Here is a 25,237-nt window from a genome sequence, read left to right as displayed (position 1 = left end):
CATACCCGTGCTCGTGGGTTTCACCGAAGTAGTAAACGTCTAAGACCTGCATCACTTCGGGCTTTCCTCCCACATTAAGCTGACACGCCGCGATATAACTGGAATACTGTTAAAAGCGTCGTTAAACCCAACTCACTCACTCACTCACTGTTTGTTCTGACCATCTTTACAAACTTTCCTGGATGTGCCTTCTTGTTGTCCATGATGATCTGTTTTTGCAGCAGTGATCTCAGATGAGACTTCCAAATATAATTTGTTCACGTATCCCACAACCCTGAAATAATTAAAGGAGACCCGTGAAGATCTGGCGTAGAATAGGTCTTTAGCAACCCATGCTTGCTGTAAAAGGCAACTATGCTTGTTGTAAGAGGCGGTTTGACTTGGTTGATGCATGTCATTTCATCCCAGTTGCGTGTGTTGATGCTCATGATATCACTGGATTGTCTGGTCAAGACTCAATTATTTACAGACTGGATTATTGCTGAGTGCAGTGTAAACAACAATCAAACAAACAAATTATTAAAGGAGACCATTATCTTAAAAGCTCTAAACGTTATTTGTCACAGTTCACAGAAGGGGTCATGGGTGGGCCAGTAGTCTCAGGCTCAGACTCAGGAGGTTAAACTGACTGACAAACAAGACAATCTAACACTCACTCCTCACATGACATCATTTTGAAGAACCTTAAGAAGACCTGAAAGTTTCTAAAAGATTATTTTCCTTCTATTGACTGACCAGGATTGTTCACCAAAATAATTGTACCCTGTGGGGTCCCAAGCAACCTTGGATGATTGTAAGAGGGTACCAAATGGATCGGGTGGTCAGGGTTGGTGAACTGTGGCACAGATCGTTGCTCCTAATATTAATCTTTGGATTGTCTGGTCCCGACTTGATTATTTACAGAATGACATCATATTGGTGGAATACAGTGTGGCATTAAGCATTGAACTGACAACAAAAATCAATTAATTAAAAATATAAATAAATAAATCTGGCATTATCTGAATTCTTAATTCTTACACAATCTGATTTCTGAAAGGACAGAAATGTTTTCGTTTATACCATCAACTGGCACAATCCAATACAAATTTTCACTGCTCCATCTTCAAAGATATTTGAATCTGGTTGAATTCTTCTACGTTTGAGGCTTGTATCAGTTCATTAAGGCAGCCAGGGATGAGAGCAGCGTGGGTATGGTGCTGCAGCCGCAGGCTGGTGCCAACCGTGTTCAAGATTGCTCGTTTTTTTGGGTGTCGGAAGTGACAAAGTGTTATTACGTGTTCTGATATGTGTCCATGCAAGAGAGGTGTGAACATTTTCGTGTTTAATGGTTATTGCGCCATTATTATTCAGTATTTTGTTAAGTTGGAATTAAATTTCTGTCTCCTATCTAATATAAGAACAGTAGCTTGGAGCCATGTACTGCCACTCCAGCTGTGATAGGCATACAAAATGGAAAATAATCAATGCCAGTGATTCGCGTGTCTCCTGAGAGACGAAAATGTTGCGTAGTGCAAGAAGATGTTTCTGGGGATTAATGTATTGATGGATTCAACATGCCAACTAGGCTCCTGATTGAACAGAGGGGGAAACATTTGCTGTTGTTAATCTTTTTGATGTTAAAGAAAAATGTTGCACATCTTAGGTAATGATTGGCTTCAATATAGATTTTGTGTCTTATAAGAGGAGAATTTTGTGTTGGTTGATGTGACATTGACAGTATTGTGTGATGTTATGGGATGTATTTAAAGGTCCATACAACCTTATGTTGAGATTACGAAGCTGCCAGTCTTTGATCTGTCATGGTTTATGCATTATTGATAACGAATAATAATTAAAAAAAACTATTCTGAATAGTTTAGCAAAACAACACTTTAGAATTCTGCTTGTAATGAGAGTTGGTACGTTTACATTGTTTTAGGCTGCAGTCATCAATAGTCCTCTCAATAATCAAATCTGGGCCAGACTGACCAATCGTTGACAGCTCAGTGATGCATTGTGTCCTCCGAATCCTCAATAATCCACTCTCATAACAAGCAGGGTGTATTGGGCAGAATCATATCATGTGAAACTGAACTTATACATTCACCATGAGAAACCATGATCATATTTCTCCTCACATCATGTTGAACCAAGAGCGTATACATTCACCTTATAGATCTGTCATGCGAAACTAAGCATATTAAATCATCCTGTAGGCTCTGCTCTGGCAAACATGGACATATATTGTTCACCTCATAGGATGTATCATGTGAAATGTAAATCAGCTCCTAGATTCTTCCCTGTGCGACAACAGAATGTTAATCAACTCTTAGATTCTGTTGTGGAAAATGAGAGCATGTAAATGAACTCCCAAGATTCCCAACTGTGAAATGAGAGCATGTAAATCTACTCCCGAGATTCTGTCCTGTGAAATGAGAGCATGTAAATCTGCTCCTGGATTATGTCCTGTGAAATGAGAGCATGTAAATCTACTCCCGAGATTCTGTCCTGTGAAATGAGAGCATGTAAATCAACTCCTGGATTATGTCCTGTGAAATGAGAGCATGTAAATCAACTCCTGGATTATGTCCTTTGAAATGAGAGCATGTAAATCAACTCCTGGATTATGTCCTGTGAAATGAGAGCATATAAATCAACTCCTGGATTATGTCCTGTGAAATGAGAGCATGTAAATCTACTCCTAGATTATGTCCTGTGAAATGAGAGCATGTAAGTCTTCTCCTAGATTCTGTCCTGTGAAATGAGAGCATGTAAATCTACTCATAGAATCTGTCCTGTGTAATTAGAGCATGTAAATCAACTCCTGGATTATGTCCTGTGAAATGAGAGCATGTAAATCAACTCCTGGATTATGTCCTGTGAAATGAGAGCATGTAAATCAACTCCTGGATTATGTCCTGTGAAATGAGAGCATGTAAATCAACTCCTGGATTATGTCCTGTGAAATAAGAGCATGTAAATCAACTCCTGGATTATGTCCTGTGAAATGAGAGCATGTAAATCAACTCCTGGATTATGTCCTGTGAAATGAGAGCATGTAAATCAACTCCCAGATTATGTCCTGTGAAATGAGAACATGTAAATCAACTCCTGGATTATGTCCTGCGAAATGAGAGCATGTAGATCTACTCCTGGATTATGTCCTGTGAAATGAGAGCATGTAAATCTACTCCTAGATTCTGTCCTGTGAAATGAGAGCATGTAAATCTACTCATAGATTCTGTCCTGTGTAATGAGAGCATGTAAATCAACTCCTAGATTTTGTCCTGTGTAATGAGAGCATGTAAATCAAGTCCTGGATTATGTCCTGTGAAATGAGAGCATGTAAATCAACTCCTGGATTATGTCCTGTGAAATGAGAGCAAGTAAATCAACTCCTGGATTATGTCCTGTGTAATGAGAGCATGTAAATCAACTCCTGGATTATGTCCTGTGAAATGAGAGCATGTAAATCAACTCCTGGATTATGTCCTGTGAAATGAGAGCATGTAGATCAACTCCTGGATTATGTCCTGTGAAATGAGAGCATGTAAATCTACTCCTGGATTATGTACTGTGAAATGAGAGCATGTAAATCAACTCCTGGATTATGTCCTGTGTAATGAGAGCATGTAAATCAACTCCTGGATTCTGTCCTGTGAAATGAGAGCATGTAAATCAACTCTGAGATTCTGTCCTGTGAAATGAGAACATGTAAATCTACTCCTAGATTCTGTCCTCTGAAATGAGAGCATGTTAATCAACTCCTAGATTCTGCCCCTTGAAATGAGAGCATGTAAATCAACTCCTAGATTCTGTCCTGTGAAATGAGAGCATGTAAATCAACTCCTAGATTCTGTCCTGTGAAATGAGAGCATGTAAATCAACTCCTAGATTCTGTCCTGTGAAATGAGAGCATGTAAATCAACTCCTAGATTCTGTCCTGTGAAATGAGAGCATGTTAATCAACTCCTAGATTCTGTCCTGTGAAATGAGAGCATGTAAATCAACTCCTAGATTCTCAGATGTTAAACAAGAGCATGTGAATCAACTCCTAGATTCTCAGATGTTAAACAAGAGCACATACATTCATCTTTCAGAGTTCTCTTTTTGCTTTTGCATGTCCTGTTTGTTTTATTTTGGCTAACTTCATTACACACATGATTTCAGCTTTTTAACAATTAATGCACATGTTTGTTTCACCGGCATAATGTTTGTTTTCCATTTATGTTCATCAATTGATTTTGCCCCTTTCTTTTTATCTTGAAGTGGATGGACTCGTACGGTATATGGAGAAAGGTAAGCCTGTTTCATCATCTCGCCTCATGTCACTCTTGCTATACCTGCACTACGCTGCACTTGGGTTGCACCAAGTTCACACCAAGTTCACACCCATTCACACTGACACTCACTTCACACCCGTTCACACTCAGGCCACACCTAGTTCACACCCATTCACACTGACACTCACTTCACACCCATTCACACTGACACTCACTTCACACCCATTCACACTCAGGCCACACCTAGTTCACACTAAGTTCACACTCAGTTCAAACCTAATTCACACCCATTCACACTGACACTCACTTCACACCCATTCACACTCAGGCCACACCTAGTTCACACTCAGTTCACAACTAGTTCACACCCATTCACACTGACACTCACTTCACACCCGTTCACACTCAGGTCACACTGACACCAATCTCAGTTCACGCTCAGTTCACACTCAGGTCACACTGACACAAATCTCAGTTCACACCCAGTTCACACTTAGGTCACACTGACACCAATCTCAGTTCACACCCAGTTCACACTGACACCAATCTCAGTTCACACCCAGTTCACACTGACACCAATCTCAGTTCACACTGAGACCAATCTCACTTCACACCCAGTTCACACTTAGGTCACACTGACACCAATCTCATTTCACACCCAGTTCACACTCAGTTCACACCCAATTCACACCCAATTCACACTGACACCAATCTCAGTTCACACCCAATTCACACTGACACCAATCTCAGTTCACACCCAATTCACACTGACACCAATCTCAGTTCACACTCAGTTCACACTGACACCAATCTCAGTTCACACTCAGTTCACACTCAGTTCACACCCAATTCAAACTAACACCAATCTCAGTTCACGCTCAGTTCACACTCAGGTCACACTGACACCAATCTCAGTTCACACCCAGTTCACACTCACTGACGTTACACTCTGTTCTCACTGACGTTACACTCTGTTCTCACTGATGTTACACTCTGTTCTCACTGACGTTACACTCTGTTCTCACTGATATTACACTCTGTTCTCACTGATGTTACACTCTGTTCTCACTGATGTTACACTCTCTTCTCACTGACGTTACGCTCTGTTCTCACAAATGTTACACTCTGTTCTCACTGATGTTACACTCTGTCCACACACTGTCACTGATGTTACACTCTGTTCACACTGATGTTACCCTCTGTTCTCACTGATGTTACGCTCTGTTCTCACTGACGTTACACTCTGTTCTCGTTGATGTTACACTCTGTTCTCACTGATGTTACACTCTGTCCACACCCTGTCACTGATGTTACACTCTGTCCACACTGACGGTACACTCTAACAGTACGCTCTGTCCACACACTTTCCACACTGACGTTACACTCTGTCCACAAACTGTCCACACTGATGTTAAGCCCTGTCCACACTGACGTTACACTCTGTCCACACTGATGTTAAGCCCTGTCCACACTGATGTTACACTCTGTCCACACTCATGTTACACTCTGTCCACACTGATGTTACACTCTGTCCACACACTGCCCACACTAATGTTACACTCTGCCCACACTCATGTTACACTCTGTCCACACAATGCCCACACTCATGTTACACTCTGTCCACACTGATGTTACACTCTGTTCACACACTGCCCACACTGATGTTACACTCTGTCCACACTGACGTTACACTCTGTTCACACACTGCCCACACTGATGTTATTCTCTGTCCACACTGACGTTACACTATGTCAACGCTATACCATGTTTATCGCATGTGCTTGTATCAAAGATTCACACTGGCAATAAGCTACTGGAAATACCTGAGAGGTATGTGTAGCCTGTACTTTATGAGTACCCCTGGAGTGAAGGATATTCTTACATCTGACATCTTATACCAGAGTCACTGCTGGTGGAATATTCACCTGTATATGTGGAGATGTGGTGCTCACATTGGTGAAAGAAAATGGCTGGTTGTTGGACAGAGACTTTCAGCTTTAGTGTCTCTACTGGTATGCTCACACATAGGTAATGTCGCACACGGTATACTCTGAATATATGTGGAACAGACCTAACTAGGTCATATTGTCATACTCTGAATATATGTGGAATAGACCTAACTAGGTCATATTGTCATATCCTGAATATATGTGGAATACTGCTGTGTCATATTTATCGTATCCTGAATATATGTGGAACATTGTTGTCATATTTGTCATATCCGGAATATATGTGGACATAGATTATTGCTGATTGACATACTTGGCTAATTCTGAATATGTTTAGAATATTGCTTTCTATGTCTTACTTCACATGTTCTGAGTGTAGGTGTACTGTAAATATGAATGAATTGGGTATTATTTACTTCTTTTGAGTTGTGTATATATATTTGCTGACTGTAGCATGACCTGCAAATCACTCACTCAGTGAACAGTTGATATGTTCAGATAAAGATAAACACCTTGATGATAAACTTGGTCACTTGATAAACAACTCTTAAGGTTGTTGCACTTGAAATAGTTTCCCTACAGATAAACTCAAGTTGTTCGTCCTTGATAACAAACCCGTTCAACCTGAACATCAGACAAGAGGTGTCAATTTACACCTAGTCACCACAGTTATTTTACACTTGGCCACACTTACTTTACACTAGATATTGTGGCCAGCACTGGTGTATATCAGACGTATCTCCCAGGTCAGATATCATAGACAATGTTTCATTGACAACATGTTTCATACCTTGTGGTACAATGTCACAAGCTTTATCACTAGATTAATAAGAACCAGGGGAGACACTTGGTCATATCCAGATAGTCCATTCCTCATTTTCCACACATTTTTTGTAAAACAATTACATTTGTTTTGTAGAAACGACTTGTCCCTTTACAGTTTCGCTGGTCTTGGACTAGTGGCCATGACTAACCTTGAGATAAGTCCACAAGTGGCCCAGTGGTCTGTGGTGCTGCAGTTCCCTCTGCAGAGTAGTGTCCCTTGGGTGTTCCTGAAAGCTATCATCGTGGTTTGAATCCCAGTTCAGGCTGATTAACTTTCTAGGTTTATCAGCACCATGTCCATGCTTGTGGGTTTCACCAAGATGGTAAACATCAAAGACCCATAACTTGACCTTAAACCCTCCACATTAAGCTGTCATTCTGTGATGAAAGTGAAATACTGTTAAAAGCAGTGTTGGACGAAACTTACTAACTCACTCACTCAGTATGTAAAGACATACTGTGGTACAGTGATCCCTCGCTATTGCGCTCTTCGATAAAGCGCTACCTCGGTTACTACGCACGGTAACGCATGGCTCCCAAAATTTATGTACACTTTTATTACTGAGAGTTTTACACAGACATAATTGTATTGTTGTTCGTTGTTCATTTGCACATAACGCTTCTCATTGCATAATCAACCGTTTATCACTGAATGGAGTTCTAATAATCTGTTTGAAAACATCCGCGGCAAGTCCCGGAAATACGATTGTTCAACTAGTTAACTTTTCACACTATACATCCTTTGATCTTAGAAGCGCATGCATGCAATAAAAGAGAACCACAAGCGAAGTTTATATTCTTAATTAGTGGGCAATCCAATTTGAGGCGATACTGTCACACAAATGTAGTTGCTGTCACAACACGGCGGTCATTCATTTCGTAATCGCGCTTTCATAACATTGCCTGGTTTTTTTCCGTAGTTATAACAAGCGATTTCATTGGATTAAAATTTGTTTCTAATAACGCTTTCTTGCCGAAATCTACTACAAGTTTCATGATTGGTCAATTTTGAGCACGTGACCTCAGGCAGCCAATCAAATTATAGCTGTGATACCAAGCTCGTGTTTGATAAATTTCAGAATTAGGGCGAAAGACATTTTGTTAAATCGTGTTATTCTGAACGTTTTAAGCAGGAAATCATAATATATATTAAAAATATGGAACTTTGCGAATGTATCGTGCTAGGTTACGAGCTGTGACAAAGATTTTTCATGCATATATTTTTGCATTTAACGTTGTGTCCGAGCCGAGAATTCAAGGCGACGAAAGCCGAGATGTCATTTGACTTACATTACACGCGATCGCACGAAACGATGGAAATAATAACTTAGATGTAAGTTTGATTACTTTAAGATATATTTTTGTTGATTTTATTTATCACTTTGTATAATATATTTAAAGATTTGTTTAAAACGTCTTTATTTTGCTCTTTGATGTGGACCCGTTGTCGAAATGTGTGTCCGAGAATTTTATTTTCAATAACATCGCGGGAAATAGTGAATAATTTTTTAATTTATCGATAAAAAATGATAAATTGAAATGGAATATGATTTCAGACATTGTGAAATGTGACACATTTAATAAATGAATGATATTACAGGTAGATCTAGGTCCATAAAAATATATACTATTTTGACGTGACGTGAGATAAACACATTGATGATTTGAGATTTGCCGAGCGCGCTCCCCCGCCTCGGCCTCGGTTAAACGGCTCATCGTCTATAACGCCCACCAAGTATTTGGACCCCATTGGTAGCGTTGTAGCGAGGGACCACTGTATTTACAATAGACATGCCTATCAGTGTGTGAGTTACGGAATAATGTTTAACATTGCATCATCAATATCCGCACTGGTACCCTAGTGGTTTTAGCATTCGCTCGTCACACCGAAGGTAGGAATATTGCTTAGAAAGCGGCCTAAAACCATACTCACTCACTGACTCCCCACTGGAGGTTATAATTGTTATGTCCTAATCGGTGGTGAGGGTGGGGCTGTTTACTGCTGAGGACAAAATAACAGTTGAGTAGTACTGGTTTCCTGTTCAGGGCACCGTTCCACAAAGCGTTCTTAACGTTACGACTATCGTAAGCCATTATTAAAGTATGGGAGTTACGATCACCTTAGGGCTAAGATGGCTTTGTGGAACGGAGCCCTGACCCATATCTGGAGCCCCCTAAATATGAACCTTTTTTTCATAATTTTTATTGAGTAGCACAAAAGCTTTTATCATGGTATTGTCCGTATTGTATGTCACTAGGGCATAATTGTTTTATTTTGTTATAGATAAGCCAAGCCTTGTCATCTTTTAAAGTAGACTTTTTTGTCTCTGAAAATATGTAAGTTTTATAGAAACAAGCAACTACATTTAAATTAAAAAGGGCCCCCAGTCACAGAGATGGGAGATTCAAAGACTAATAACATCTGTTTTTAGGCTGCACATGCTGGGGTCATTATGGATTAGAAATCACATTCTAGGACCATCAGTTGAAGGTTCATGTAACAGGAATATTTACTGGTCCTTGTGCCAAGCCCTGTCCTCTCTTCATGGAGTCTGACATAGTCTGCACATGAAAACAGAGCCTGATCCTGTGGAAAATCCAGACTTGCTTCATTTAGGACTATAGCATAACAGTAAGGGCTGGGCAGAATGGAAAATAATGTGGTTCAGAGACTGTGAGACAGGCTCGGTTATAGTGACATAATCCAACTTAATCTGTTTTTTTAAAAGACAAGGATATATGAAAGAACACAATAAAACTCAGGCCTATCGAACCTGTTTTGGGATTGGCTGAAGTAAGAAACATATTTTTTGGGCAAATGGGGTGCAAGGTGTGAAGTCATGTCTTGGTGTCTCCAGGCACTACATTGCTGAAATATTGCTAAATATGCCGTTCTCACTGACTGACTGAAGTCCTTTCTTGTATACAGTATTGAGTTAGAGAAATCATTTGTAAAGATATGGAAATTATTTTGATTTGGTACTTCTGAAACATTCATTCACTTTAACAATATCTGATTTGTATTTCTTGCAGTTAGTTTGTAGGGGGCATGGGTGGCCCAGTCTAAAGTCCTGCAATTTGATGTGCAGAGTTGCGTCTTTTGGGCATGCCAGAAAACTGTGGTCATGGGTTTGAATCTTGGTTCACCCCGATCATGTTTCTAGGTTTGTCGGCACCATAACCATGCTCGTCGGTTTCATGAAATTGATAAACACATGAGACCTGCATCGCTTAGGGCTTTCCTGCCACTTCAAGCTGACATGCCCTGATCTTACTGGAATACTTTTCAAACTGTCAGACCCAACTCACTCACCCACTCACTCACTCACTCACTCACTCATGCAGATTAATTTATGCATATACAGTAAACTGGGACCATTAATTTTAGCTTGTTATAACTGTAGTTGGTTATAGGCACATATGCAGCCTATGTACAACAAATGGATGGGACCCGAAAACAGTTTGTTATGTTAATCAATTCGGTATAAGCGTGTTCGTTATACACATTTACTGTACATTCTATTTTTCAGGACTGAAATTGCATTGACTATGTTTATATATCAGTTGTGTCCTAACAGGGCTGATAATTATCAGTATGAAGTACTGACAGTTGTAACATAATTAGTACATTATAAGTTACGAGTGTTTTAAAGGTGATAACAGAATAATGATGGCGTTATCAGAACAAGCCTCTGGTGAGGAGCCAGGATCGTCAGTGATACCATCTATGACATGTGCTTGAGACGGTATTGACAGTCTGACAACATATCCAGACTATTGTCTTGCGTGTCATTTGTCAGAGATGATTGACATGTAGTCATCAGTAGTCGTCAGTAGCATCCAGGGTCCATGTGTCTAGTATTCCATGGGTGGTATACATTTCATATTGTATAGGTCAGGGCTGTTTGTTGTCTGCCTCCTAGACCCTAGAGATTAATTTAGAAAAGGATCCCAACTCAAGTCTAGAATATAATGGCAAGTTTAGATTGCTGTAATTTTTGGATACTATCTATTTTCTTTATATGTATTTTTAAATAACGTGTTTTAGATGACGTTATTTTTCAGACAAAAGTTTGGTCGAGGCAGTTTGTTCCATCACTGGTTATTTTAAGCTAGGATGTTAATATTGCATGCTTTGCCATTACATATATTGCATTAGGGCATTGGACAGGTTATGATTGCTGGAATATGATCCAATTGTTAATATATCAATTGGATGAATCAATAGGATTTATACACTTCATGGCTATGGATAGGTGTTATTTGACGTTTCTTTAACAAACAGAATCATGTTCTGGCTAATGGTAAACATGTTTTGTTACGGGGCTTCAGAAGGACAAGCTAAAGACTAAGCTCCCAGCAGCTTTAATCTTAGTTTTAGTTTTTTTGGAATGGATTATTTGCTGTTTGTGACATTTGGAGAAATTTGCAGATGCACTCAGCGGTGTATCACATGTTTCAGCTGTCCGAGAAACACTGACACATTTCACACAGCTGGAGGACTCTGAACAAGGCCGCCAGCACGGGGCCATGATAGTAGTCGTTACTAATTGTCATTGATTGGATCCTTTTAATGACTGATCGAATCTCGTTATTGGCTGAAATTGATTGCGTTAATGATCTCCCCGATTGGTAGTGAGGCTGTAGAACGGCCTTGATGACGTTCCCCGGACTGGGATCATGGCGCCCTCGCCATCTAAAGGACATAAACCACACTCTTCTGTGCCATCATTTTGCTGGACCTACACGCTTTGATTGCAGTGCCAGATCTTATTTGCATAATTCGGATGTTTGCTTTAAGAGTGATTTAGTTATTGGTAAGATTAGAAAAGCAATTTGCAGAAAAGACGTCACACTTGATGCTATTAGTAGGACACAAGTTTGTGGAGGGGGAGGAAGGCCTTGGGGAGGGGAATGTTTATTGCAGGCTGCAGGATTATCATGTTTTTTCACAGTGATTAATTGGACTTTGCTCGTGAAATAAGGCTTGCTTCATCTTTAGTAGAAAAGAATTGCTATTCTTTTAAACATTTTATGTTGATAAATGGGATGTTGCCACAGGTTTTATTGAACTTCAAAAGCAGTTAGTGAACAAATCATGTTCAATTTAGTTTAGAATGAAAGGTATAGATCTTTAGTTCAATTTAATGAAGTTGTCCTCTGTGAATAGTTGTAAGCAAGCAGTTTTGTTGAAATTAATGTTTTTTTATACATCTAATGAATGTAATTGCATTTGAAAGAAAAGATTATTATTTGTGAGCTCTATTGTGGAATAATTTGGGAAGTCTCACCTACCCTATTTCGATGTAAGTGGCCAGGGCACTCTCAAAATTAGAAATAGGGGGCTCTTATTGGAATATGATTTTGGTGGAAAAAAAACAGTTGAAAGATTGTAAATTTTGTCGTGTATTCTGACAGCCTGAAATGATACAAAAGAAAAATCTGTGCGTATTATACAGGACATATATTTTTCCAGAATTTAATTGCCAATAATTAAGGGTTCATATAACACCCGGGTGCGTATTATACACGAATAACTAAGTCTTGTGTACATTGATCAATCGGAAGGGGTGCTAATTGCCATTGTTCACTATTGTTCACTATCTAATATACTGGCAAATATCATCGTGGGCGCTTATTAGAGCATGGCGCTTATTATGTCAAATACAGTATTACGATTGAAACTCTGTCATCAATTATATTAGAGATGTGTTTCAGCATTAATTTGTTAGTGGTGATGGAGCGAGTTTGGTTTTAAAACCACTTTGAATATCATTTCAGTAATATCATGTTGTGTCGGCTTGATATGGGAGGAAAAGGTATGTTATGGGTATAGTGCTGACAAACCTAGAAACATAATCAGGGGGAACTTGGGGTCAACACCATGGTCATAGGTTTCTGGCTTGCCTAATTAGTTTGATGTTGCTGTTGAAGGTGATGTGATGATGCAGCTGGAAATGATGATGATGGTGTCAGGGTGATGGTGGCGGTGGTAGTGGTGTTGGTGGTAGTGGTGTTGGTGGTGGTGGTGGCGGCTGGGATGATGATTGAGTTGAGGATGGTAGTGGCAGGTGGTTGTGACTGAGGAGTGGGATTGTTAAGGTTGTAGTGTTATTGAGGATGTCCTCCGGAAATACGTTTCATACACCAGAGACACCATAATTAAGAAAAGCCATTGTTCATAGCAGCACAGCGTCCTACCATTATCCATGCCTTTGTTAGTCCTTTGGGTAGCCTGAACAATCATGTATTGCATTTCCATTGTGGGTGACCAAGACTGTTTTGTCACAGGTACTAATCTATCTCAAGGTTGACTGGGTTCGTTTGATGTCTTCTAATGGAACACAGTGGTTTTCAGTGATGATTCCTTGTTTGATGTTGTATAATGGAAGCCTTAAATACCTTTCCATGGCGCACCATACTTCTTAGTCAGACTGCTACCCATTTCAAAGCATTTCTCATTAGTCCAACAATGCCAATGAAACCTTCCATAGCACCATGGCCAGTCTAAAAAAAATGAAACATAATTACCATGGCAACCACATCTCACCACCACTATATTGATCAATCTCCATGCCAACATCAATCACTATAGATCAATCTATTTCCACATATGTCTGTCTGTTGCCAAAATTTCATCCGTCCGTTTCCAAGACAACCACTTTTCAGCCATCAGTCACTCATTCTGTCCATTTTGATGATGACCACTTGTCATCATCATTTCATCCATCCATTTCCTAGACAACAGCTTGTCAGCCAACAGTCATTTGATCCTTCCATTTCCATAACAACCACCTGTCACCATCATTTGATCCTTCCATTTCCATGACAACCACCTGTCACCACCATTGATCCATTCATTTACATGAAATCACAATTTACTCTCTCTACACTTGACCAAGTACAAAATTAATTTGAAAAGCATGTTCCAATTTCCTCTTCTTCAAGGGGGACAAGAGACCCAGTGGTATTATGGAACTGTCCTTTGTGCAGAGTTGCTTCCCTTGGTAGTGCCATGATCCTGAGTTTGAATCCTGAATTTGCCATGATCATAATGCTTGGTTTGTCTGCCCCACACAAGTGCCTGTGGGACTCACCAAAGTGATAGATCTTTGGGCCCTCCTCCTATATTCAGCTGACAGACCATGATATTGCTGAAACGTTTCAAAAGAGTGTTAAACCCTATATACTACTCTCTTCCACTGTGTCATTTCTCCTTCATTGAGGAACTGGATGTGTGACAACTGTCTGTGTATAGAGAAATGGGTCTAAGGCCGCCTCCTGCCCAGTTCAAACTGAGAACGGAGCAAACCAGTTGACCGTTGTTGTCGATAGCTGAAATAATTGCATTACCTCGTGGAAGATTAAAGGATTCTCAAACAGCTTACGTCTAACATTGCTGGCTCCAAATGGCCAGAAATAGCCACGTACGAAGGTGTGGGAAGCGCTGGTGGGGCGACACACTTACCTACAGCGCTCCTTGTCTATGGGCCGTCAACAGGCTGCAGACAGCACATGCTAAAATAGGACTTCTTCTCAGGCGTTCTAATTTGATAACGATGATATAGGAGGCAGAGATAGATGCTGCAGCAGACTGATATAGAGTGCAAAACATATAGTCTCTATGGATCTACATGAAATATTTTTATCTGAATTGATTAAAAGTAATTTGAGGCACAGTTCATAGATTTTTTTTGCTTTCTTATCCTTGATAAATAAATGAATCTACACAGTGTATTTATTTGAACATTGGCCAAGCCGCCTTGCTGGGATGTACATGGGAGTTTATGCGTGGAGATTAACCACACTCTTTGCCAAAAGGTTTTGAGTCTTGTAAACTGTCCTTCTACCTCTTTTCAGTAGATTTGACTCCAAACATTATGGGCTGTCATAAGCTAAGCTTACATGATGAAAAGTCATTATACACAACTCAAGCTGACTGTCTAGTTGCAGCTCCTGGGACTAAATATTAGTCCTCCTACCAATAGTATGTCCTAACTGAACCTGTGTTCAGGCTAATTGGTTCTGACAATTGTGTTGAGATACAAGTTGTCTATAGGGAAGTGGCATCTGCTGATGATAGGATAAGAGCAGTGGCTACCATGCAGCTTTACCCTGGGTCTTCCTTCATTGGCAGCCTCAACAGCTCACATTCCATTAAATTAAAGCTGGCAAATTCACAGTGACACCCCAATACTTGGCTGTAGCCATAAGGGGAGACAACTCCCTGGCATTACACCAGTTGTGCTAAATTCTCGCTGTTGGTAATTACAGCCTATTTGTTGGGCTATGAAGAGGCACATCAGGCATTGGCATGCTGGGATAAGTCTGGGTCGTAACAGCTTAATTCTGCTCCATCATACAATAATTGATTATTTATGTATTAATATCTGACTAGGATGGAACCCTGTATAATATATTACTGTGTCATTAATTTGACCTATTTGATGTCCATTAATACCTATGTTATTATCGGGACTGAATGTATATTGATGATCGTAAGCCGAACTGTAGAAATGAATGCAATTGTACACCTGTGATATGTGTGTTTCAAAATAGAAATAAAATGAGGAAGGGATTCCAGTGATAGTTCCTTTTAAAGGGGCACTTCTTTCTGTCCCCTGGAACAAGGACTGTTCAATGTAACTAGTTTCAGAGAGAACATTGCTAGTATTTACAAGGCTTCACTAGTGTTATGCAGCAAAACTTGAGGCAATATTTTACTTTAATATATATTTTAATTTAACTGTGGCACTCATCTTTTAATGCCAAGTGGTTGTGTTTTATTAATATCATCGAACACCCTAAGGAATTACAGAAGAGAAGTTGCAACTTGATCGTAATGGAGGCACTTGTTGAAGAACATAGTTTGGCCAAAGGCAATTTCCAGGAACCTAATTTAAAAATGTAGTGAGGTTCAAGCAATGTTCCCTGGCCAACTTGACTGTTTAAACACGACTTTGTAGAAGATCCCTACCCTTCCTTGACAGTATGGTTTCCCTGATATTGAATGATGAATGGCTGGCTTATGGGTAATACTGTGATTAATTTAACCCGTACCCTCCCAAGGCCTCCACCAGGGGATTGGACAGAAGCCATTAGGTGATATGTCAGAGATTCCATTATAAAAAGTAAGAATAGAATTTAAGGATTCTATTGAGTTTACTTTTAGGATTTTCTTGTCTTTGTATTTTTGTTTTTTAGAACTTAATGGATTTTATGGCACTTGATTAACCTGTGTGGCGTTTCAGAGAAGCAACTTTGTCAGGGCTGTATCAGTGGAAACAATGTGAAGTCTGAGGGGTGCTCATCGCCTTTCAGGGTTCTCATCGCCTTTCAGGGTTCTCATCGCCTTTCAGGGTTCTCGTCGCCTTTCAGGGTTCTCGTCGCCTTTCAGGGTTCTCATCGCCTTTCAGGGTTCTCATCGGCTTTCAGGGTTCTCGTCGCCTTTCAGGGTTCTCGTCGCCTTTCAGGGTTCTCATCGCCTTTCAGGGTTCTCGTCGCCTTTCAGGGTTCTCGTCGCCTTTCAGGGTTCTCATCGCCTTTCAGGGTTCTCGTCGCCTTTCAGGGTTCTCATCGCCTTTCAGGGTTCTCATCGCCTTTCAGGGTTCTCGTCGCCTTTCAGGGTCCTCATCGCCTTTCAGGGTTCTCATCGCCTTTCAGGGTTGTTTTTCCTGGGATGGATATTAATTTTACAACACATTACCGTTACCAGACTTTCACTAGACTTTAGACAGAAAAAGGCACTGTATGTGTTAAGAAACATTCTTGTTGCAGTGTTTCGTGGAATACTCTATTCCAAAGATTGTGATTTGGATGCCTTGGTTGACAGAGGGTTGACCATATGACATTCTCTGTGCAGAGTTGCTTTCCCTTAGTTAAATGTCATGACCTTCGACCTTCTGGTTGAAGGTCCCGACCTTTGATCTGCCAGCTCCATGCTCATGCTTGAGGGTTTTACCCAGAAGTGAACGCTTACTCCCGCCAGTGTCCCTTTGGGCTTCCCCCAAAGCTGACACCCCATGTTATGATTCCACATGAAGATCTGGGTTAGAATTGGTCTTCAGCAACCCATGCTTGTCAAGATTGGGTGGTCAGGTTCAGTTTGTGTTTTTTTGTTTGTTGCTTAACGCCGCACTCCGCAATATTCCAGCTATATGATGTTCTGTAAATAATCGAGTCTGGACCACACAGTCCAGTGACTTGGTTGATGCATGTCATCGTATCCCATTACATAGATTGATGCTCATGATGTTAGTCAGTGGATTATGTGTTCCAGACTCTATCATTTACTGACTGAAGCATATGGCTGGAATATGAGCAACATACAAACGAACCAACTGTTCGTTCAAGCCAACTCAGACCCCTGTGAACTGCTCTTACTTCAAGGAAAATACATGAATTTGCTCAATGAAAAAGATGAAAAATTCCCCTTGCAAACAAGTTGAAAATGAGACCCCAAATTTCATATTTGTAATGGAAAAAGCCTCAGGACATAAACTTCAACAACTACTAGCACTGCTCAAGCTGACATTACCAGGTTATCACAAGGGACATTGGGTCGCATGACCCTTTTCCTTGCCGTGACCTTGGAGGGTTCGGTCCCCTAAGTTGTGCCGTTCTGCATATGGTTGAAGAATCTACCATCGCCATGCTACCACAGGGGAGGAGCATTATGGGTAATTACTACTAATTTGCGTTAGCTTCGTAGTGGGAGGGCAGAGCGGGGAGCTCCTTGAGATGAGTTTGCAAACCTGAATGGCTTAGAATATGCCCTCTATGACTGTTACAGATGACCTCGGTGCACTGCTCGGGGTAACAGCCAACAGTTCGGGTCTATCTTGTCTGGGCCAGATTGATATTCCAGGCTTTCTCTAACTCCCATAACCTATAAAGTATCTATTCTGAGACTTCTTAAACATTATTGTGGCCTGAATTCACATCTGCCTTTCCTAAATTCACACTGAGTTTGGAATTGAATTGCGTTTGTTTATATTTTGTAGACTTAAGAGGGCCTGGGAGAGACTGAATGAGCTTGTGATTAGACTGTAGGAGAGAGTGGACTTCATGTAGTTTGAGACTGTAGGAGAGTGGACTTAATGTAGACTGAGACTAGGAGAGTGGACTTAATGTAGACTGAGACTGTAGGAGAGAGTGGACTTAATGTAGACTGAGACTGTAGGAGAGAGTGGACTTAGTGTAGACCGAGACTGTAGGAGAGAGTGGACTTAATGTAGACTGAGACTGTAGGAGAGAGTGGACTTCATGTAGACTGAGACTGTAGGAGAGAGTGGACTTCATGTAGACTGGGGTGTAGGAGAGAGTGGACTTAGTGTAGACTGATTCTGTAGAGAGAGTGGACTAAGTGTAGACCGAGACTGTAGGAGAGAGTGGACTTAATGTAGACTGAGACTATAGGAGAGTGGACTTAGTGTAGACTGAGACTGTAGGAGAGTGGACTTCATGTAGACTGAGACTGTAGGAGAGAGTGGACTTAATGTAGACTGAGACTGTAGGTTGTTGTTGGTTGTTGTTGGTTTGTTGTTTTACGCCACACTCAGCAATATTCCAGCTATATGACGGTGGTCTGTAAATAATCGAGTCTGGACCAGACAATCCAGTGATTAATGTCATGAGCATCGATCCACACAATTGGGACCGATGACATGCATCAACCAAGTCAGCGAGCCTGACCATCCGATTTACGACAAGCATAGTCGCCTTTTACAGCAAGCATGGGTTGCTGAAGACCTATTCTACCCCAGAACTTCACTGGTCTGAGACTGTAGGAGAGAGTGGACTTAATGCTAACTGAGAGAAACCAAAACCTGCTTGATTTATGGAAGGAGAGCTGAGTGAATGAATTGTATGTAGTTCCAGGGTGTGTTAATTATATGAGAAAAGTGCTGTCTCAGCAGTAAGTTGGGTGCATGTTGGAAACTCACTGAGATATTACATCATAGTACAATGTGGTCTCCGCTCTGCAAACTGAATTACCTGTCATACATTCACCTCCATTCTCACAGGCAGCTGGTGAGAGGTTATTCTTGGAGGAAATAGATTTAATCTGGTTTGAATGATGTCAAATTTCATCAGTCATGACATTCTGCCTTGTAGTTTAATAAGAGAGTTTCTGCCAAGAATTCTAATCAGGGCTTTGATCTTGTAGGACATTTCTGTCTTGTGGTTATCTTGTAATACTGTTTGTTTAGCAATGCTCACATCCTTACAGGCATTTATTAACATTTATCCTGGGGACAATATTTAAGATTTCTCTAGACTTTGAAACATGAGAATGGAAATGTTTTAGATTCATAGATTTAAGGTTATACCATGCAGTAAATTGTAAAACTCTTTATGCCCTTTTTTGTCTGCTCTATTGAGATTTTCCCGCAGCATTGATAAAGGTCTCCGCCTAATTTACAAACATTAAAATAGAATTAACCCCCTGCTTCCCCAGGTGCTGACAGCTGATTTATATTTGTTTGATGTGGGCTGTGTAAACAGGATTTATTTCAGCTAGAGCTTACAATTTTATTAACAGGCCTTTTCCGAGATGTTTAAAACAATCAATAGATGTCCTTGATTCAATTATCACTTGTTTGTACCTTGCCAATGAAGGCACAAGCTATTGCTCATCTGCAAAACCTAACCAAGGACAGTGAGTGAGTGAGTGAGTGAGTGAATGAGTATCATTTTACCCTGCTTTTAGCAATATTCCAGCAATGTCACAGTAGGGGACACCAGAAATTGGCTTCACACATTGTACCTATGTTGGGAATCGAAACCGGGTCTTTGCCGTGACAAGCGGACACTTTATCCACTAGGCTACCCGACTGCCTCCTTACCAAGGACAGCGTCAGGGCTAGGTGATGAGTTGGATTTCAGGGATATCTCAGCAGGGCAGCCTCATTGTAGCATGGCCCAGGAAGTAAACTATGTGACTTAGTTGATTGTGTACCATCAACCCTGATAGTGTGGATCATTGCTCACAATATCAGTCACTGGTTTGTTGGGCCTAAACTTGATTATTTACAGGCATATTGCTGGAATAGTGCAGTATTAAGTATCAAACAAAAAACTCAAGCACAGGTATTGTGAGACCAGAGTGGGATTAGAACCTACAACCCGCAGATCCTGGTATGGCTAAGGGACACAACTCAATGCATATACCACTGGGCCACCAATGAGAATGTATTCTAGTCCATGTTTGCTAAAGCAGATTTATGCTTTTATTATCCCCCGCCGCGCGAAAGCGCGAAGCGGGGGATATAGTATTCACGACCGTCCGTACGTACGTCCGTACGTCCGTACGTCCGTCCGTACGTCCCACCTGTTTATTGCCGCGATATCTCAAGAACTAAACACTGGATTGTCTTCATATTTGGAACTATGGTGTATATACAGACTCCGCAGACACCAGTCGGTTTTGGTGACCTTGATCCCATTTTCAAGGTCACAGCAGACAAATCTGCTTTTAGAGTTGGAAAACGGTGTTGCCGCGATATCTCAAGAACTAAACACTGGATTGTCTTCATATTTGGAATTATGGTGTATATACAGACTCCGCAGACACCAGTCGGTTTTGGTGACCTTGATCCCATTTTCAAGGTCACAGCAGACAAATCTGCTTTTAGAGTTGGAAAACGGTGTTGCCGCGATATCTCAAGAACTAAACACTGGATTGTCTTCATATTTGGAACTATGGTGTATATACAGACTCCGCAGACACCAGTCGGTTTTGGTGACCTTGATCCCATTTTAAAGGTCACAGCAGGCAAATCTGCTTTTAGAGTTGGAAAACGGTGTTGCCGCGATATCTCAAGAACTAAACACTGGATTGTCTTCATATTTGGAACTATGGTGTATATACAGACACCGCAGACACCAGTCGGTTTTGGTGACCTTGACCCCATTGTCAAGGTCACAGCAGGCAAATCTGCTTTTGGAGTTAGAAAACGGTGTTGCCGCGATATCTCAAGAACTAATCGCTGGATTGTCTTCATATTTGGAACTATAGTGTATATACAGACACCGCATACACCTGACAGATTTGGTGACCTTGACCCCATTTTCAAGGTCACAGCAGGCAAATCTGTTTTTGGAGTTGGAAAACGATGTTGCCACAATATCTCAAGAACTAATCGCTGAATTGTCTTCATATTTGGTACTATGGTGTACAGGCGGGGGATATTTCGTCACTCTGTGACAAATACTTGTTATTTCTTATTTTAACAATTATTATGCCAGTTGACCTTGCAATCTGAAGCCAGAAGGAAATGTGCCAATGTTAAGAATAGTTCAATCATATAATTATTCACTTATATGTTATACAAAATACAATCCGTAAGCAGACCTTGTGGTGTATATACATGATAAGTTCTATTCTGTTCTTGGTAAGCATCACCTGTTTCTCTAAACAGATTGTGCGGCGGAACTAGTCCGGGTTAATTCATGTTCCAGGAGGCAGGCCTCGCTGCTTTGCCCCGTGCTACATTCATATTGACCAGATCAACCTCCGACTGTGTTGGTCCACCGGGACTCAATGACCGCTACTCCTTCTTTTGTGCTCACCAAAATGAGTTCTGATACAATAATAGCCGAGGTAGCCATTGTAATTGGCCAACAAGGTGCCCCCTGTGATGAGGTAAGCTGTGGAACGCGTTGGTCCTCGTAAACTATGGAACATATTGGCTGGAGCAGCGTTGTGACTAGGAATATGTTTCCAGACACACGCCGTGGAATAAGAAGCTGGATAATATTGCTGTTCAAGGTGCCATTAAAATCTGATGATTGGTTGGTGGTAAAGACTTGGTTTCTTCATTTCCGTAATGCAGTTATGCCATTTTCATCTTGGGGTGACCTTTGTGTAGAGAAAGGAAGTTTAATATGTTGCATGGTACTATTCACCTGCAGACTTGATTTATTGTTTGGTTTGTTTTTGACACACTGGAAAAACCAGTGGTATCAAAAGCTTTGTTTCTGAAGAATATTTTTTTGTTCCTGAAAATACTAATAAATATATTATTGCCACAGGTTTTACCCCAAACATATTTTTTTTCTGAAAATATTAATTAAATTATTTTGCCACAGGTGTTTCCCCAAAATGAAATTGTTCATTGAATCTCTTGAAATGTAAGGTTGTGGGCACTAAGAAATATTGTTTGTTTGTAAGACAATCAGTTTCAAACAGCAGTCCCGCCTCCGATGATTGTAATTAATCCAAAAGAATCAGGCTGTGCTATTATAGTGATGAGCCTCTACAACCTGCCCCTACGTTAAAGCTGATATCACTGATGTTCTGCATTCAAACTGCCCTGGCTGTGCTTGTGTGTCATCATACTCCACGAGTGTGAGTGAGTGAGTGAGTTTGGTTTTACGCTGCTTTTAGCAATATTCCAGCAATATCACGGCGGGGGACACCAGAAATGGGCTTCACACATTGTACCCATGTCGGGAATCGAACCTGGGTCTTCGGCGTGATGAACGAACGCTTTAACCACGAGGCTACTTGGGGCTGTTGGCTATATATCTCTATGTTTAACATGGTTATCAGATATTATTTTCTAAACCATCATTTATATAGTTGATTCAGACATTGATTATTATTTTTTATTTTTTATTTAGTGTAGATGGAAGACTTTGTATAAATTATCAAGCGTTTTCTTCTCGTTTATGAAAACTTCGAGTCATGACTCAATGCGTACGTTTTTAAGAGTCGTGAGTACAGTTCTGAGAGTCATGCATGAGCTGTACTTATAGTCCACATGATATTGATAAGATTTGTTTGTTTGTTTGTTTGTTTAACGCCGCACTCAGCAATATTCCAGCTATATGACAGCGGTCTGTAAATTATCGAGTCCGGACCAGACAATCCAGTGATGGACACCATGAGCATCGATCCCAGCAATTGGGATAAGATGATAGCCAAGTCAGCGTGCCTGACCACCCGATCACTGTTAGTCGCCTCTTACGACAAGCATAGTCGCGAAAAAGAAACAGCAAAATGAGGTTGACTGGTTCAATATAAAATAAAACAATTTACTGTTACAGCTCCCTGGATGTTGTTGGATCTAGTTCTGTCTGATAAATGTTGCATCAAATATGACTCATCAAAAGATTATTAGGAGTATTTGACATGAAACGTGCCTTAAATATGCAAGATCCATGATTCTTGTTAAAACCTGTTTAACATGGAGCATTCTGGGATGTTCAAACAATTGAAATATCACTACTTCAGATGTTCTATTTTGTGTCAGATATTGAGTGTCATATGGAATTCCGTCCCCGGTAGACAGACATAGGGGAGTTAAATTCAACTGTACAATCCCTGTGCAGCCTTAAATGTACTTCCGGTTGGTGTTGATAGAATATTGGTGGTATATATGTACTGAATCCTTCCTAATGAACTGTTCTGTATACAGGAGATGTAATGTGAGATGTTCCTTCCCCTGTCCTTGCTGTTTGATCATTAGTGGGACTGTTGATTGAAACATTGCCTGTTATTGATTCTGTAGTGTAGATGGAGACAGTATGTACTTTGTATACCTCGCCCTAGTTTATTTAATATCACATATATGAAACTGAGTTGACAACAGTTTGTAACCCCCAGGCTTGCCAAGGAGTTGTAATTATTACTTTTTTAGGATTGTTATCAAAATGAGGGGGAGATTCTGTTTATCATCCAAATCTTTTTCCAAATTTTACAGTTTGTGAACATGTTTATCCAATGTCTTCAGTGTAAACAGTACAGCTGACCAGCTTCAGTAGTAGAGACATTAGTGATGTCGTTTCATTGTGACATTATGCTAACTGATGACATCACAATGGTCTTCTGGGCCCACTTGCACAAAGCGATCTTAGTGCTAAGATGATCGTAACCCCCATGCTTTAACATAGGCTTACAATAGTTGTAGCGCTAAGATCGCTTTGTGCAAGTGGGACCAGATCTTTGTTGTGCAGATACTCCCAAGAAATATCTCCTGTGGATATATAAATTGTCGACCTGTAAAGATCCAGGGTAGAATTAGTCTTCAACAACCCATGTTTGCCGTAAAAGGCGACTATGCTTGTAAGAGGCGACTAACAGGATCGGGTGGTCAGGTTCAATGGCTTGGTTGATGCATGTCATCGTATCCCAATTGCATGGTTCGATGCTCAAGATATCAATCACTGGATTGTCTGGGCCAGATTCGATTATTTACAGACAGCCATCATATAGCTGGAATAATGCTGAGTGCGGCGTAAAACAAACAAACGAACAAACAAACAAACAAACAAACATAATTTGTCAATCCAAGAAAACAACTAGTCTAGTTTATTCGCCAGTTTTGCATGATAAATGTAAGTTCAGTTGTCCAGTCTCTTGGCCTTGTTCTTTGGATGTTGTTCAGCGATTGGGACATAGAAAAGTATTGATTATTCAGTGTAGATGTAGGACATTGTAAGTGCGTTGTTTACTTTATTATAGAAGATATTAGAATGTACAAACATTTAAAATGTCAATGCTTCTGATGTTTTTGCATCTGGGTCACTTGAAAAAACTCCAGACAAATATTGAATTACAAACTGATGTAAATCATCCATCAGCTGTGATGACACCAGGTGTTCAAAGGCTGGCAAGGTAGTCTCACTTGAAGGTGACATCAGACTTGTTTACTGAAATTGATAAAATTCTGGCATTGTTCAGCTGTGATCACTCATGCTGCTTAAGGAAATGTTCAAGCTGGCTAGACAGAAAAGTCAAATTTCATGTTGGAATTTTTTTTATTGTATGGCTATTTAAATCAGAAAACCTTTACTGTTTCACGTGTACTGTAAGTCTGTCTCACAGTCCCTGAACCATATTAATATTTCAGCCTTTGCACAGCCCTTAGTGTAATGCTGTAGCCCTAACTAAGGCAAGTCTAGATTTTCCCCAGGTTCAGGCTCCCATCTCACTGGGGCTCCTTTTGAACTTAAATGGAATTATTTGTTACTATCAAAATTATATATTTTCAGAGACTTAGTGTAAGTCTAGTGTATCCATGAAGATCAGGTCTAGATTTGTTGTGGGGGTTGTGAGGTGAAATTGGGTTTAACATTGCGTTCAAGGTTATTGAACTTATATGGCAATGTGTGTATCTGTGTGACGAATGCTGACCCGTGAAGATCCGGGTAGGGTATAGGTCTTCAGCAATCCATGCTTGCCGTTAGAGG

The 25,237-nt window shown here is 40.5% G+C and overlaps 1 protein-coding gene across 3 annotated transcripts in view; it reads left to right on the top strand.

The window, feature by feature from the left end:
• Positions 1-25,237, top strand: part of LOC124115246 (cGMP-inhibited 3',5'-cyclic phosphodiesterase A-like) — a 203,995-nt gene that overhangs the window by 70,508 nt on the left and 108,250 nt on the right. For 2 of the 3 annotated variants that reach the window (XM_046476172.2, XM_046476171.2), the window contains exon 2: positions 4,252-4,281. The exons of the other annotated variant lie outside the window; for it this stretch is intronic. In XM_046476172.2, coding sequence (XP_046332128.1) covers positions 4,252-4,281 — 30 coding nt within the window. The remainder of the gene's footprint in view (positions 1-4,251; positions 4,282-25,237) is intronic. 3 annotated transcript variants of the gene reach the window in all.

Source organism: Haliotis rufescens, unplaced genomic scaffold (assembly GCF_023055435.1).
Source record: "Haliotis rufescens isolate VD_foot unplaced genomic scaffold, xgHalRufe1.0.p SCAF_26, whole genome shotgun sequence".
In the NCBI taxonomy this organism is placed as follows: Eukaryota; Metazoa; Mollusca; class Gastropoda; order Lepetellida; family Haliotidae; genus Haliotis; species Haliotis rufescens.
The sequence above is the reverse complement of the archived record's forward strand: the minus strand, read 5'-3'. Positions and strand labels throughout refer to the sequence as shown.